This window comes from Ranitomeya imitator, chromosome 8, assembly GCF_032444005.1.
Source record: "Ranitomeya imitator isolate aRanImi1 chromosome 8, aRanImi1.pri, whole genome shotgun sequence".
Classification (NCBI taxonomy): domain Eukaryota; kingdom Metazoa; phylum Chordata; class Amphibia; order Anura; family Dendrobatidae; genus Ranitomeya; species Ranitomeya imitator.
The window spans coordinates 20725531-20743267 of NC_091289.1; the positions used below are offsets into that span (position 1 = coordinate 20725531).

Sequence of the window (17737 nt, forward strand, 5' to 3'; positions counted from 1 at the left end):
AAACCTGCTAAATCTGCAGGGGGTTGAATACTACTTGTAGGCACTGTATATATTTTAAGTTTGATCAATTTAAAAGAATTATGGAGCTAACCTTGCCCCAGACTTGTCCCTTCAAAATAATTGTCTCAACATGACAACTTCTGTCCATATACCGTATTTTTCGGACTAAAAGACGCACTTTTTCCCCCCCAAAAAAGGGGGGAAAATGGGGGGTGCGTCTAATAGTCGCAATGCAGGCTTACCTAGGTGGCAGAGGTGCGGTGGCAGAGGTCCGGTGGCAGAGGTGCGGTTGCGGGGATGTGGCGGCAGAGGAGGCGCAGTAAGCGGGGTCCCTTTCCCCGGTATGGTGATGCAGCAGGCCCGGTATGCAGCAGAGCCGGGTGAATCCTCTTGTTATCGGTGGTGGCGGCCATTTTCCGGAGGCCGCGCGTGCGCAGATGGAGCGCTCTGCTTCCCGGGGCTTCAGGAAAATGGCCGCCGCGATCTCCATCTGCGCACGCGCGGCCTCCCGCGGCCATTTTCCTGAAGCCCCAGGAGCAGAGCGCTTCATCTGCACACGCGCGGCCTCAGGAAGATGGCCGCGCCCACCGATAACAAGAGGATTCACCCGGCTCTGCTGCATACCGGGCCTGCTGCATCACCATACCGGGGAAAGGGACCCCGCTTCCTGCGCCTCCTCTGCTGCCACACCCCCGCCACCGCACCTCTGCCACCGGACCTCTGCCACCGCACCTCTGCCACCTAGGTAAGCCTGCATGGTACGCCAGGGACCCCTCTCACGCCATACCTCTCACTGCACCTCCTGATCCCAGCACCTCCTGATCCCAGCACCTCCTCATCCCAGCACCTCCTCATCCCAGCACCTCCTGATCCCAGCACCTCCTGATCCCAGCACCTCCTCATCCCAGCACCTCCTGATCCCAGCACCTCCTGATCCCAGCACCTCCTGATCCCAGCACCTCCTGATCCCAGCACCTCCTGATCCCAGCACCTTCTCATCCCAGCACCTTCTCATCCCAGCACCTCCTCATCCCAGCATCACCCCACCTTGCCTCCTGTGACCCTGCTCTGCCACTGCCATAAGATACTGTAAATTCGGACAATAAGACGGACCCCCATGTTATAAAAAATCTTTTTTTCTGCAATTTTCACCCCAAATTTGGGGTGCGTCTTATGGTCCGGTGCGTCTTATAGTCCGAAAAATACGGTACCCTATGAAGGCATATCAACATCCTAGAGGAAGGGTTGTGTATCAGGTTGAACACCTAATACACAATAGTTGGTATGTCAGTCATTCCGAAATCAGTGAAATCAGTTATTATTTAGTCGCCTTCAGTTTGAGCCATGGATACTTGATGGATGAACAATCTTTAGGAAGATCGATCTTGTGCGAACCTAGATAGGTCCACCATGGTTTTCTCTAAAATTATCTTGATAGTATGAAGCCATCGGGATGCTGGTCTTCCTCTTTGCCTTGTTCCTTCTATTCTTCCAACCATGATGTTCTTCTCCGGTGATTGCTCTCCTTGTATGATGTATTCAAATAGGCAAGTCGTAGCTTTGTGATCTTTGCTTCCAGTGACCTGTTTGGCTTGATTTGTTCCAAAATTGATTTGTTTGTTCTTCTTACCATCCATAGTATTGATAACATCCAGCAACACATTTCGAAGGCATTTATTCTTCTGTCTTGCTGCTTTATCATCCATACATTACCCCAGAAAAGACCAAACTATGTACAAACCGTGTATTTGTCGCCAGTGAAACATTCCTTGATTTGAAGACTTTGTCCAGTGACATCATTATTGATTTGCCCACAGCTATTCTCCTACTGACTTCCGGTGTTGGTACTGCATGATCATGAGTAATCATCGATCCGAGTCAATTGAAATCCTTTACAACTTCCATTTAGTCGCTGTCCATCTCCAATGAGTCCCGTCGTACCTGGCAATAGTCAATATCTTTGTCTTCATTGTATTGAGCAGTTTCCCATGCTTAAGCTTTCCATCTTGACACTCCGTAGTAAGTCATTCATTCCAACACTTGTTGCTATCAATGTTGTATCTTCTTCGTATTTAAGATTGTTGATGATTCGTCCAGCAATTTTGATTCCATAATTTTTTCCCTCATAATTGAGAGAATCCATAATTTTTACCCTATGCTTGGTTTAAAAAAAAGTAACCATTACTGACTGCCACATTTTTTGTTCTTGATTTCTTTTACTGTAGTGTTTCTTAAAGCCAGAAAGTTGCCATTTGAAATGACTTTAGTTTTGTGCCATGACTGTGATCTTTTTTTAATACAAAATTAAGCAACTGAATTAACATCCTTCAAGGCCAGTGAGTCCAAAATTTTTGCCAGGGGTTGTACATGCTGTATACATTGAGGAGAAATAGTGACAGGACACGGCCTTGTCTGACACCTCGCTCTATTTTGAACCATGCCGTGGAGTCTTGTTCCGTTCAAACTGTTGCTTCTTGGTCGATGTAAAGGTTTGTAATGAGGCTGATCAGATGGTTCAGCATACCCATATCCTTCATGGTATTCCAAAGTTTCTGGTGATCAACATAGTCGAAGCCTTTGCTATAGTAGACCACTTTCCAACCATTTTTGCACCCATTTTAATTTGTTTTTGAACTTTCATGAGATCTATAAAATACAGGGAACAGTAGAATAGTCATTTGATGGCTCCATACATCTACCAATGTTGTCTGAGGATAACGTAATAATTATTTATATTTTTTTCAAATATTAAATTAAGAATAAATTACATAGCTATACAGGGTAAGTCTTCAATTCTTCCTTTTAGGGAGGGATTATCTGTCTCCTGCTTCTAGTAGCTTTTGAATGGCACCTTATAAACCACCTACCACCTGATGCACATGTCCACCCACCAAGCAAAAACAGTTTTTTGGCAATACTGTTAAAAGGTGCCATATTTACTCCACGAAAGAGGCAGTTGCTTCTTGTTCTTCACCCTTCCAAGCCTAGGATGCTAAGGGAAAAATTAGCCAAATATTCATCTTCAAAGGGGAAATACTTACGAGAAGATGACATCCACCTTTTCCAAAGAACTTAGATTTTCACTTTATCAAACCCATAGCCGTGCACTTTCCTTTACAAATATTAGCGAAAGAATGTCTCGTTCTACAGAACTTTGTGAACTTGAGCGTGGTTCTGTAATAGGACAACAGTTCTTGAAATTCCTTCCTGGTGTTATTCAAAAGTGGAAGTCACTAACGCTCTGCTGACTTCATAACCGCAAACCTTCTCTGTCATTAACATAAACGCAAACACTCTGCCCCTGCCGAGAGCATCATGGCCGATCTGCTCCATGCAGCTTTACATCACTAAGCACAGTGGCAAGTGTTGGATGAGTGGTGTAAAGCTGCCACCACTCAACTCTGGACGGTGAAAAGCGTTCTGTGTAATGATGTATCATACTTCTCTATCTGGCTTTTGATGGATGAGTCTGGAATTGGTGAATGCCAGGAGAGCATGAGCCACCTGATTGCATTGTGCCATCTGTAAAGTTTGGTGGAGAAGGATAATCTTATAGATTTTATTTTTCAGGGGTCGGCCCTTGGGCCCTTAGTTCTAGTGTAGGAAAATCTTAAATCTTCAACACAAGACATTTCGGACAACTGAAGCTTCCAACTTTGTGAACTTTCCAACTGTGTTCCCCATGTCTTTGCCCAGTGCACAAGATCCATAAAGCCATGGTTGGGGGAAGTTTGGTGGAAGAACATGACTAGCCACAAGGAACTTGGACCTCAACCCCATCCAACACCTTTGGAATAAACTAGAATGCAGACTGTGAGCCTGGCCTCTCCTCAACATCGGGGGCTGACCTCACAAATTCTGTTTTGGATGAATGGAAAAAAAATTCCAACAGACACCTCCAAAATCTTCTCGAAAGCCTTCCTGGAAGAGCGGATTATAACTTCAAGGGACTAACTCCGTATTAAGGTTTATAGGTGTAGAATGAGAGGTCATAAAAACTCCTGCATATTTAAGGGGCGTCTTGACAGTTTTCCCCATATATTGTATGTAGTCATTAAGAGAAAAATTGAAGGAACTTCAAGAAAACATCGAAACAGTCTTGAACTTCCAAGATCGATGGACAACGTCTCCAAATCCCAATACTTAATTCCATGCTATTATTATCACGTCTGATCCAAACTTACAGTTTCCAAAAAAATAATTAAGAAGAAGCTAATTTCCAAAAGTCTCCTGATAAACAATCTGGGGCTTAAATTACAAACAGGATCCATGTTTCCTTCAGAAGTAGACTCCCCCCTTACGCCGCTTTATTCAAATCCTTTGTGTATCTCTTCCTCCCGGAAAAATAATTCATTTTCTTTGGTGCGCGAACACCGGGTCTGCGCTGATAATAATTCCCGCTGTTATTACAATGAGGAGCACATAGATAAACTTTCCGCTGCACTGCGTAACGTAACATAATTCTGCATTCTCATAACTAGAAGTGATTGCTTCTATATTGAGCCGGGTATTGGATACATTTTGCGAAATGACTTGGAGACGGCGTAAAAGGTGATTTTCTGTGTGTCTTCGTTCTCATTAAACCTTTTTTTTTTTTTTTTATAACTGGAAGAACCAAAATAAAAACAAAATGAAAATGACAGATTTTATTCACGCATGAAGGGGCGAGAGCTGAAAATGACAATCTCTGCTGTAATGAAGCCGGGGTTTATACTGCCGGATCGTCTGGGCCTTATGTTACTGTATTAGGTTTAAACTTTTATTAAAGAAATACTTTATTCTGCAGAATTAAAAGGAGGACAGAATCAATTTTTTTAAAAAATTTAATTCTGTTCCAAAAATAAATGAATAAAATGACGCACAACCTGCAACACTCTCCCCATAAAATGAAGGAAAAAAAATAAATTATATATATATGTAATATATATATATATAATATATATATATATATATATATATATATATATATATATATATATATATATATATATATATATATATATATATATATATATATATATATATATATACATACATATATATATATATACATATATACATACACACACACACACACACTTCAGACAGTTATGCACCCTGCAATATCAATAATGCAATTTTTTTTTCTAGATTTTATGTACATTCTGGGAAAATTAATGTTTTTTAATTTATTTTTCTTTTTTTATTGCTTTTTTATTGGTTCCCTCTGGGGAACTTGAATCTGTGATCGCTTGATTACTTGGAAAACACACTGCAATATTGTAATTTTTCTGTGTATTGCAAGATTACCACTGATTTCCCATGAAGTCGAGGAACCGACATTGATGCCTTCAGTAGGCGTCCATGGCTGCCAACATCGTTCTCTTAGCCTCTTAAATGCCGCGATTGAAAGCGGCATCCAGGAGGTTAAACTGCTGCATTCGGAGTAATTGCAGTAGTCAGTTAGGCATAAGTTGTCTGCATAACACAGCTGGCACCTGAGCGCTCTCAGCTCCTGAGCCCGCACCACACATCCAGTGCACACACCTGCCGTACATGTATGGCAGATGTTGCAAATGGAAACCTGGGCAGAGTGAACCACCGGCGCTGGACCTGGCTGGGATCCACACCAGTCATTACAATGGGGCGGTGAAGGTTGACCAAGCTTGCTGCTCCTCCATTCAAGGTCTATGGGTCTGATGGAAACACTTCACCACTGGGCTGCACCAGCCAAATATATTTTGAGCGCTTTGCGTAAGTTCCTCACCCCATTCTAGTGATCGTTGAGGTTCCAGTGGTTCCCCATCGATCATACAGTACATTGCATATACTCTCTGTGACACTTCCTCCAATCAAAAATTGCAAAAAAAAAGATGCCCCCCATGTAAGACAGTAACCAAAGTCTGTTTCTGCTCATAGATGGAGCTCGTTTCCACTAGTACAGGAGCACCTTTGCGTTACTTTGATGGACGCAAATCCTGACCAGACTTGGGGTCTAATGACCGCATCCTAAGAAACGGGTCTGAACCATGATTTTGCAGTTATAGCGAGCAAGGCGAACATCAAGCTGAGCAAAATAGCTAAAACTAGACCTTGCCATGAAAAATCCAGCAGCTTGTGAAGGAAACCATTCAAGGTAGCTTGTTCATAATGGTTTAACGTTTTCAATTCCAAATGTCTTCTGAGAGTTCAAGAAATAATTTTCTATGCAGTTCTATAATCCCCGCCGAGCTCTCAAGTTAACTTATTATCACATGCTACATAACGTTGGCCAATAGTTGGCATCTCATCGCCAAGAGTTGACCCTCATGATCTGCAGCCTATGAGAAGATCATAATCGGGGCTTTGCCATATAGCATGTTGCCACTGGTAGGATGCAATATTTTTGTGTTTTCTGTATACTTAAGCCTTGTTGTACTCTTGTACTGTGTATTGTTTCTGATCAACAAACCTACAAACCAACATACTGGAAACTGGTGGTGGTCTCAGGGTTTGGAATCCCACTGTTGGGGCTGTATATGCCCAACTTTGGGGAGGTATATGCCCAAGCTCCAAATCCTCCAGTTCCTGGGATTGTCCTGGTAAGGTCTGGATTGCAGGGCCCAGGATCCCTATAGTTATGCTCCTGATGTATATCCTATCCACATGGCGAGGGGGATCCTCGAAGACCTTAATCCAAATCAGCAGTTGTTATCCAGCACAGACAAACAATGCCGGTGCAGCAGTGAGATCCAGATGAATCAACAGGAAGAGCCAATGGAAATAGTAGAACTGACCAGCGGCATAGCGGAAATACTCAGCAATGTAGCGCAGCTGGATTAATCACTAAGACCTAGGTAGGACCGACTAGCAATATAGCAGAGTTATCCAACAATGTAACAAAGCTGGGTTAGTCACAAAGCTCAAGGCTGAACTGAAATATAGCAGAGTTACCATTGTGGTGTAGCAAAGTTGGATTTGTCAAGTATTTTTAAGATTTTAGGATCGATAAAACAGTCCTCAGAAGCGACGTGGAAACAACTACCTAAATACTCAGGCAGTGTGACTTCTGCCACCCGAGCCGGCCTACTGAGACCTGAGAGAGTGATGTGAGCTGTGTGTGGGATTATCATGGAACACAGAGAGCAGTAGGTGAATGCAGTGCTCGACCCTAGATCCAGGGGAGGCGAGTAATACCCTGTTCTCAATGGGTTCTTTCTCCATAAAACCATATAATAGTGTGGTCATTGTTAACCGTGTCAGCACGCAGGTGTGGGTCAAATAACAGGTAGCTGGCATGTATTCTGCGTAGTAATGGTGAAAAATGGGCTCCATGTTGGCACAGTCCTTGTCCTCATGTTGGTTAATCCTCGGAGGAGAGACCAGATTTTTTTTAAAAATTGCATTCTATAGAAAATAAGAAGAAAAATTTAAGGGAGGGGGGTCAGTTGTCCATTAAATTGCTTTCTTTTCGTCCGTTTACGTGCCGGTTTGATAACGAAGAGAGGTTTACCTTCAACTGTAATAGGCTTTCCGCTGTTTGCGATTGTATAAGACACAATTGACGCCAGCAGTTATTGTGCTATGCAGAAGTCGAAAAAAAAGGATACCGCAATACCGTCTATGGATTGAGCCTTTCTCCCCACAGATCATGAAACTAGAAGACACGTTTCATACATTCAAGTAGATTTCAAAAAGTCACGTCGACTTTAAAAGGTGCGAGTCAAATAAATCCCCCTTTAGATGGTTTACAGATGCATTGAATAGACCCTCTTTTTATCCACACCACAGGTGACTACAATAGAGGAGAACCTCAAAGACCGAATAATTGCGAGAGTGTTTGTAGCGTAGGTTATAGAATAGCAGGTTCTTAACTAGGACTTGTTTTGTGCTCAAGGTCACCAAGACTCCGGGCTTAAATCCGCAAGGTCATCCTATGCGCGAATACAAGGTCTTTGGTGTTAGACCTTCATTGTACTGCCATTTTCAGAAAATGCTCTTTTAAAAGGCTGACACGTTTTCACAAATATGGATTCCAGGAATCTTTATCCTACCTAACTTTACTGGAATATCTAATAATATACCCAAAAAATTACAGCAAAATGTTTTTACTAAAAATTCGGTCCTTTAAAAAAAAATAAAAAAAGTAAAAATATAAAAAAATGCAAAGCTCAGACATTATTGATTATAAATAAATATATGAACTGGTAATGTTAATTTAGACCTGGTTCACAGGATGAGTTTCCATTTTATTTTTTTAATAAAAAAATTCTGTAAAATTGCCACATTTTTACAGCGTTTTTTTTGGAAAATTATAAAATAACAGGTTAAAATATTCTTGCCAGCTTTTGGAAATAGACTTCAGGGAGGTAAGGTATCCCAGAAAAATGGTGGATCTCTACCTCATGAGATTCTTGACACTAAATAGTGATCTCCACAAGGAGAAACCATCTTAGAGTTCGGTTTTCTTTAGTAGCCAGATGATTAGCGGATTATAATCAATGGCCAACCTATTGGCCAGCCAGAAAAAATAATTTGGAGTCATCAGCCAACAATGTGGTAAAGTACTTTTCTAGATGGTTGGTGTTGGCCTTGCTCACAATTATGTTGTATCAAAAGGGATATTCCCATCTCAGGCATTTAGTATGTTGGTGCCTGATCATTGCGGTTTGAAACCATAATTTATTCGGATGTCTAGTGACTCTGATTTGCATCAATTGCATTCTCCATACTCTTGAATAGAGTGATGGCCATGCTTGGATGCAGTCATCTTGATTGAAGTCTACAGGATTTACAGAACGAGCAGAGCAAGCAGCACCAAGCCTACAGACCTCAATGAAGATGTTATGAACCTTTCATGACCTCATGGTTGGGCTCTGCTTCCTTCCCCTATGGTACCGGTCCTTTGCTGTGCTCCATGACTGGCTTCTCCAGTTGCTCAGTGATATCCTGTTACATCATTACCCTCGGTATTTGTGTGTCTAACCATTAAATAAGCTTTGTGCTCACTTACCCCATACTTTGGAGTTTGCCTCACCATTCAGTTCTCTCACCTGACACTCATCTCTTCATCAAAATCCTGTTTGTTTCTCTATTATCTGCATTTATGTCCTGGCTCTGATCTACTGATTTACCCTTCATCTGCTGTAAGCATTGCAAACTCTACTTCTGGTGTTCTACACACTACAAACTCTACTCCATCAGTGTGTATCTTCTATATAAGCAATATTCAGTTCCACCTCACTAGATGGGCCCATGAGGGCCACAGACAAACCAGACTCTATTCTCCATAACTGTTACTGCATCTATCAGCATTTATGTCTTGGCTTCGATCTACCGATTTGCCCTTCATCTGCTGTAAGCATTGCAAACGTTACTTTTGGTATTCTACACACTACAAACCCTACTCCATCAGTGTGTATCTTCTCTATGAGCAATATTCAGTTCCACCTCACTAGGTGGACCCATAATAGAAGAAGATCGCCACAGAAACCAGACCCTTTTTTTCTCAAGGACTGTTACCTCATCTATCAGGCATTTGTCATATCCACTGAAAATACGGTAAAAGCCTAACATGGGAATACCAATTTACAAGAAAAAGAACTACTGGCAAGAAATAAAGGGAACCGTGGAAGGGGGCAGATACTTTTATCAGAGCTCTGTTATTGGACCCTGCATCCACCTTGTGGGTAACTTTAGTTCCTTACAGCTTGAGATCTCTCTTGCATTATATCGTGTAGACCTATAAAATTTTCCTTTCTTAAAGGTACAAAGGAACAAAAGTCTTTAAAGTGTTCAGTTGAGTAATAGCGTGAATAGAGAGCGCTACGTCGTCTCATCCCTTTCATCCGCCGATACCAGACACCTGAGCTCGTCGACCCTCTTTTCTCATACCGAGCTGTTATAAAGGGCTCAAGTAAACAGCGAAAGAAAGCCTCGTCAGAATCATTGATAAACCGCGAGAACAGCAGGAAAACTAGCAGTCTTTTAAGTAGCAGATGATCATTTGGCAAAAGAAAGACATTAGCAACAGCGAAACGAGTTGGTGAAAAGCCCGACGATAAGGCGAGTAACGCCGTCTAGATGCCTCTCACTGCAGCGGCACAATACATTACCGCAGGTTCAAGAGACAGCTCAGCTTTTTGATAAGCTTACTGCACTCAGCTGGAGGCTCTGCAGTTGTTAAATACGGTCATTTCAGGCATAAGTTCATCCGCGGAAAAACGCAGTTGCTTTCCGCAGTTCTGTTGCAGTATTAAAAATTGCTCCATTTACAAGCCATGGCGGGAATCTTACAATCGTCAGGAATGATGAAATAATAAATACATTTCTATAGTATGGTGCAGTCCAAAATGAAGGACACGTTTTTGACCTCCGTCATATGAATGGCGGCTTATGGATACATTTGGTGTATTGTATCCATCAGGATCTTCTATCATGTGAACAGAGCCTAACTAAAGTGAGGCAGCGGCCCTGTCCTGTGCACGCCATGGATCCCTCTCCACTAGTGATGACCGGACGCGTGGAAGTTCGGGTTCTGGTAACAAACCCGAACTTTAAGCTAACATTCAGTTTGGGTAGCAAAATTGTACCCAAACTTGAACCAGAAACTAAACCCTGCTGAAAAGAACGGTGGCCAAAACTTCATTCAGAAAAAAAATCTCTCTTTCCCTCTTTGTGCAATGGACTTTCCCCCGAAACTCCGATCATTGCAACGTACATCTGCGGAAAGTCCGTGTTCAGCGTTTAGCAACTGCCCAGTAAGAATGCCAAACTTTTCATTTCGGGTCCTCTCATCCTTACACTCTACTACTGAGATATGACAGCTCTGCAGGAGAAGTATGTGCATTGCCTGTGTAGTGTGTGTATATATATATATATATATATATATATATATATATATATATATATATATATATATATATATATATATATATATATATATATATATAATGAATGTGTCACAGCCTGCCGGGTGTCCCGGAACCAGGGGCTCTTTCCCTTTCCCTAACGCTAGGGGTGCCCTAGCTTGCCCTGTTCACTGGATTACTTCTGATGGTGAAGATGCCAGGGCCACATACCTTGCCTTATGTCCTAAATCTGCCCACATTCTGTACACTTCCCCCACCCAGCGAAGAGGGAAGTAGTAGTGTACCATAATACACCAACCAGACTAACAATGTAATATGAACAGGGTAATGAAAAACACCAAACAATTTTTTGCTATCTTGTGGATTCAATAGGTGGCGCTATTATAGTTCCTGTCCTCTTCCTCTCTGAAGAGACAATTGGCATATTTAAGTTCCCAGAGGAGCATTGCATGGCCTATAAGCTTCCTTACTCTGGCTTGGCACTGTCCATAAGCAGGAACGTCCCCCCTTAGATCCCTTCAGAGGCCTCTCATCCAGCCTAATCAGATCTCTTGCTCTCTCGCTTTGCACTCATGAGGGGCAAACACCCCAAAATCCGTATCTGCAGATGGAGCGTCTGGTTTGGCTTCTTGGTATAGCTGTACCATGAATATGTACAGTATAGTGACACTGTGTACAATGTAGGTATATCAATAATTTGTGTGGTATGGTGGTACTATGTGTGCAGCAGTACTACAGAGGTAGGAAGCATCAAATCAGCAATACATTATTTACGTATCCTTGTATTATAGCGGTAGAGCTATGCTATTAGTATAGAACACAAAGGCCTGAAGCAAACGTTTGGTGTTTGCTACATCTGGATATTTTTTGTGTGTCGTATGGCGGTACGGTACTACAAATGTGTGTGGTTCGTTTTTTTTTATAGCAGCAGAATGTGTGCGGAACTAGAAGAACTATGAATGTGTTTCACAGCAGATCTATGAATGTGTGAGATATAGTATGCTATAAGTGTGTATGGTATAGAAGTACTATATGTGTGGTATAGCAGTACTATAAATATGTGTGTAGTGGTGCATGTGTATGTGCAGTGTAGTAGTACTATAAATGTGTGCATTATATATAAAGGTGTGAAAAATAGCAGGACTATGAATGTGTGTAGTGTAGCGGTGCTATATGTGATGCTAGTCATTGTTCATGAACAATTCGAGAAGCAGGGAAGTCAAGAGGTCCGGGATCAGATACCAAGAGGGCTCATCATAAGCAAAGGTATAGTTAGGTAACAGTCCAAGGTCAGAAGTCTGGGAAGGTTGCAGATCACGACAAAAAGGCTAGGCAAAAGGATAGTCAAAGGCAAGTTCCAAGGTTGGGCAACAGAGATAGATCAATAAACAGAAGCACAAAGAACAGAGCAAGCGCACATCATTTGAGCAAAGCTACAACTGCCACTAATTGGAGGCAGATAGCTGGCTAAATAGCCAAGTAATCACTCGAATAGCAGACACATGGAGGAAGCCCCGACATGTTTTGGCCCTGATTGGATGACTGAACTGATGTATATTTTACCTCATAAAGGCTTTTTTTTTTAAAAGCCGAAACGCGTTGTTTTTACTTGGTACATTTCAGAATAAATTTTTTTTAAATAAGCCAATTCATCACGTTACAATTTTCGGGAGCGCCGGCACTAGACTGGATTTCTGTTTCGTTTTACTGGATGACTGAACTGTCACTCCTGACAATAACAGCTCAGCACCCCCCCCAACCACTGATTGGATGGCTGAACTGTCAATCACTACCAGACACACCTCTAGGTGGAATCATAACACCATGTGTATGTGCAGTACAGCAGTGCTATAAGTGTGTGCATTATATATAAAGGTGTGAAACATAGCAGGACTATGAATGTGTGTATTATAGCAGTACTATGTATATGTGCATTATAGCAGTACTTTAATTATGTGCAGTATAGCTATGCTATGTCTATATGCAATACAGCAATACTAGAAATATAGGTATAATAGGTATCATTTCTCCTCACGTTACCCCTTAGACCTCAGTCCAGAGCCTCTCATCTAGCCAAATCAGTTCTCATACTTTGCACTGATGTGGGGCAATAACCCAAAACACTGTCTACAAATTGAGATTCTCATTTGAAATGTATCCTAAGCCATATTGCAAGACTTGTTAAAGGGTCGGTAGTGACTTGTAGGATCGGTGCTTCCAACAGGTGGCGCTATAGAGTTCAAGTCCTTTTCCTCTCTGAAGAGGCACTGTGCATATAAATATATGCATTATATCAGTGCTATGTCTGTTTGCAGTACTGTAGTACTATGAATGTGTGTAGAATAGCGGTACTATGTCTATATGTATGATACTGCAGTGCTATAAATATATGCAGTATATCGGTGCAATGTCTGTTTCCAGTACTGTAGTAATATGAATGTGTGTAGTATAGCGGTACTATGTCTATATATGATACAACAGCACTATAAATATATGCAGTATATCGGTGCTATGTCTGTTTCTAGTATTGTAGTAATATGAATGTGTGTAGTATAGCAGTATCAGGTTTGTGTAGTGTAACAGTACTGTGAATGTGTGTAGTATAGTGGTAGTATGTCTATACATGATACAGCAGCACTATAAATATATGCAGTATATTGGTGCTATATCTGTTTTCAGTATTGTAGTAATATGAATGTGTGTAGTAAAGCTCACTGTACTATGTCTATTTATATGATACAGCAGACAGTGCTATAAATATATGCAGTATATTGGTGCCACGTCTGTTTGCAGTATAGTATCGCTATAGTATGTATGTGTGTAGTATAGCTGTACTATGTATTTTTGCAGTAAAGCAGTACTATGAATGTGTGTGGATGGTATAGCGGTAATATATATGTATATCATATTTAATAGGAAGGGACCAATTTAGTAAAATTCTAAGTGTATGCACACCGGGCGGAAGCACTGCACTGAATCTATGTCCTAGCCACAGCTCCATATATCACAGTCATTAGTCCAGTGAGGCTACACATGGGGGATACACATTGGCTTCCTATGGAAACACTGCGATTGAAATACCAACTTTGTCCAGTAGATGGCTCCAGGGAGCTTCTACAGGAGTCCCCAGATGCATCATCCTCATGTATCACCTGGATTAGATGCTCTGCACTGAGTTATCGCCACATCCCTGCAGGTGGAGGCACAAAGCAGCCTCCCAGCCTCACCGCATCAGTCCGTCAAGTGTCATGCAAAGTGCAGATGGATGATGGCCTGATATCACTGTGCTGTGCAATTACTGTCAGACCATAGTGAAGGCTGAATCCAGAATGGACATCTACCAGTATGTGCACTAATGGTATGCATAAATAATGTATGACTATATTACGGCTAGAACCAGGGAGGTGAAAGCAAGATAGGACGTCATTAACTACTAGATGGTGGCCTGATTCTAACGCATCGGGTATTCTAGAATATGTATGTAGTTTATTTATGAAGATTTCAGAATAATGCAATTTATACACAGGATTCGGCTGGTCGGGCGCCACCAATTAGCAATGCGTGGTTCAAATCCCACGTCAATTCGCGGCCAGACTGCGTCTGTCGCTGATTGCGACCAATCAGTGAAGCCAGGGCCTGCTCCAGGGTTTTGAGGGCCCTGGGCGAAAGTGTGTCACAGCGCACGCAGTATATAGCACATCCACATAGTATATAGCACAGGCAAGTAGTATATAGCACAGCCACATAGTATATAACACAGCCACGTAGTATATAACAGCCCACGTAGCATATAGCACATCCACGTAGTATATAGAACAGGCACGTAGTATATAGCACAGCCACGTAGTATATAGCACAGCCACGTAGTATATAGCACAGCCCACGTAGTATACAGCACATTCACGTAGTATATAGAACAGGCACGTAGTATATAGCACAGCCACGTAATATATAGCACAGCCATGTAGTATATAGAACAGGCATGTAGTATATAGCACAGCCCACGTAGTATATAACACAGCCCACGCACTATATAACACTGCCCACATAGTATCTAACACAGCCCACACAGTATATAACACAGCCCACGCAGTATATAACACTGCCCACGCAGTATATAACACAGGCCACGTAGTATATTGCACAACCACATAGTATATTGCACAGCCACATAGTATATAACACAGCCCACATAGTATATAGCACAGCCCATGTAGTATATAGCACAGCCCACGTAGTATATAACACAGCCCATGCAGTATATAACACTGCCCACATAGTATCTAACACAGCCCATGCAGTATATAACACAGCCCATGCAGTATATAACAGTCCACGCAGTATATAGCAGCCACGCAGTATATAATACTGGCCACATAGTAGATTGTACAGCCACGTAGTATATAGAACAGGCACATAGTATATAGCATAGCCACGTAGTATATAGCACAGGCACGTAGTATATAACACAGCCTCATAGTATATAGGACATCCACGTAGTATATAGAACAGGCACGTAGTATATAGCACATCCATGTAGTATATAGAACAGGCACATAGTATATAGCACAGGCACGTAGTATATAGCACAGGCACATAGTATATAGCACAGGCACGTAGTATATAGCACAGCCACATAGTATCTAACACAGCCCATGCAGTATATAACAGCCCATGCAGTATATAGCAGCTATGCAGTATATAACACAGGCCACGTAGTATATTGCACAGCCACCTAGTATATAGCACAGACACGTAGTATATAGCACAGCCCACGTAGTATATAACACAGCCCACATATAGCACAGCCCACATAGTATATAGCACAGCCCACATAGTATATTGCACAACCCACGTAGTATATTGCAGAGCCCACGTAGTATATTGCACAGTCCACATAATATATTGCACAGCCCACATAGTATATAGCACAGCCCACGCAGTATATAACACAGCCACGTAGTATATAGCACAGCCACGTAGTATATAGCACAGCGACAGTATATAACACAGCCCACGCAGTATATAACACAACCCACGCAGCATATAGCACAGCCCACGTAGTATATAGCAATGTGGGCACAATATCCCTTTCAAAAAAAGAATTAAAATAGAAAATAGTTATATACTCACCTTTCGGCGGCCCCCGGATCCAGCCCAGGTCTTTAGCGATGCTCCTCGCGACGCTCCGTTCCCAGTAATGTCTTGCGGCAATAACCTGTAATGATGTAGCAGTCTCGCGAGACCGCTACGTCATTTCCGGTCATTGCCGCAATGCATTCTTGGGACCGGAGCATCGCGAGGAGCGGGAAAGGCTGGCGCAGATGTCGGAAGGTGAGAATATAATGTTGTTTTTTTTTATTATTATTTTTAACATTATATGTTTTTACTATTGATGCTGCATAGGCAACATCAATAGTAAAAAGTTGGGCACACTTACAGGGTTAATGGCAGCGTTAACGGACTGTGTTACACCGCATTATGCCGGGGTGTAACGCAGTCCTAAAACGCTATGCGGGCGCTGACTGGAGGGGATTAGGGAGGGGCCAATTCGCGGCCGGACTGTGCCTGTTGCTGATTGGTCACGCCCAGCCGGCCGAGACCAATCAGCGACCCGGGATTTCCGTTGCAGAGAAACAGACGGAAGTTTACCTTAGACGATTATATAGATAGATACACTTATCTATAGACATACATACACCCAATATATGGTCATTTCTGAATTTACAGGTCGAGTGGCGTCAGGGAATGCGGGAAGTTACAAAACATGGCTGATATCTTTCAGAAATAGCGCCAGTCTATGACTCCTGCCAAGCTGCAATGCCAGACCCATCCTACAGACAAGGGTGGCGATATTTCCGGAGGAGAGCAACCACATTTCAGTCTGGTTCTACACGTTGACTTTGTCCACCACCTTCGGTACATTGCAGGGTAATACAAGTGAAAAGGGGTCACATTGCGACCCCGTGACTTGTGAACTGCAACTGTGAAGGTTGCAAAAAATCCGACGTGATCGGTTGCGTGCCACGGTTGCAGTGCCACACCATTCACTTGTATTGTGATGTTACAGCGACACCCAGCAAACTTTGGCCACCTTACAGGTGCCCCACCCAAAGTCGCCGTGTACCCCCAGCCTTCATCGTACATACCCCTATCAGATAAATGACAGCATCGCCAAACGAGACATGACTTGTAACATCTAACTCCTTATTGTCCTTCTTGTGCAGCTCATCATCAAGTGAAGCAGGGGACGTGCGAGGTCGTCGCAGTTCATCGATGCTGCAATAAAAACCGCATTGAGGAGAGGTCACAAACGGTGAAGTGCTCTTGTTTCCCGGGGCAGGTAGCCGGCACCACCAGGTCGCAGCCATCTTGTGTGGAAGGTAGGTACTGTATCCGCACATGGTGATCAGCGCCTATGTATTTATCATACAGGGGCGTAGCTTTTGGGGGTGCCGAGATGTCAGGGGAAAGTTGCCCCACCACATAAGACTTGGTGCGAAACGCGTGGTTCCAATTTATTCTGTATGCTGCTTTGTCCTGTGCTACCCTTTTTTGTCTAAATTTTTTATACATTTCTACATTTCCGTTTTTCTCTACTTATATTCAGTGCATTTTTTATTCTGTGTTTTTTCTCTCATTATTGCCTTTATTTGCATTCTCACAACTTTGCCTGGTTTTGCTATCATATTAATTCTGCGTCTATTTATGCAATATTTGTGCATAAAAGGGATCCATACTTTCAAGTAGCTTTTTCAGAATAAGCTGTTGTGTGTACATGAAGAAAAACACTATTTCTGGCCATTACATGACTTGTATCCTGCATTTTCACTAGTGGTCTCCTCTGCAGGCTCTATTTATTTATTTGCAATCCGCTATGCCCTGGTGGCTCAAGTCTAGTTGCTGTG

General features: G+C 42.4%; 1 protein-coding gene across 1 annotated transcript in view; it reads left to right on the plus strand.

The window, feature by feature from the left end:
* The window catches only part of TAFA4 (TAFA chemokine like family member 4), a 174184-nt gene that overhangs the window by 139861 nt on the left and 16586 nt on the right, over positions 1 to 17737 (plus strand). Inside the window, exon 4 of the mRNA XM_069735919.1 lies at positions 17057 to 17212. Within this exon, the coding sequence (XP_069592020.1) occupies positions 17057 to 17212 (156 nt within the window). The remainder of the gene's footprint in view (positions 1 to 17056; positions 17213 to 17737) is intronic.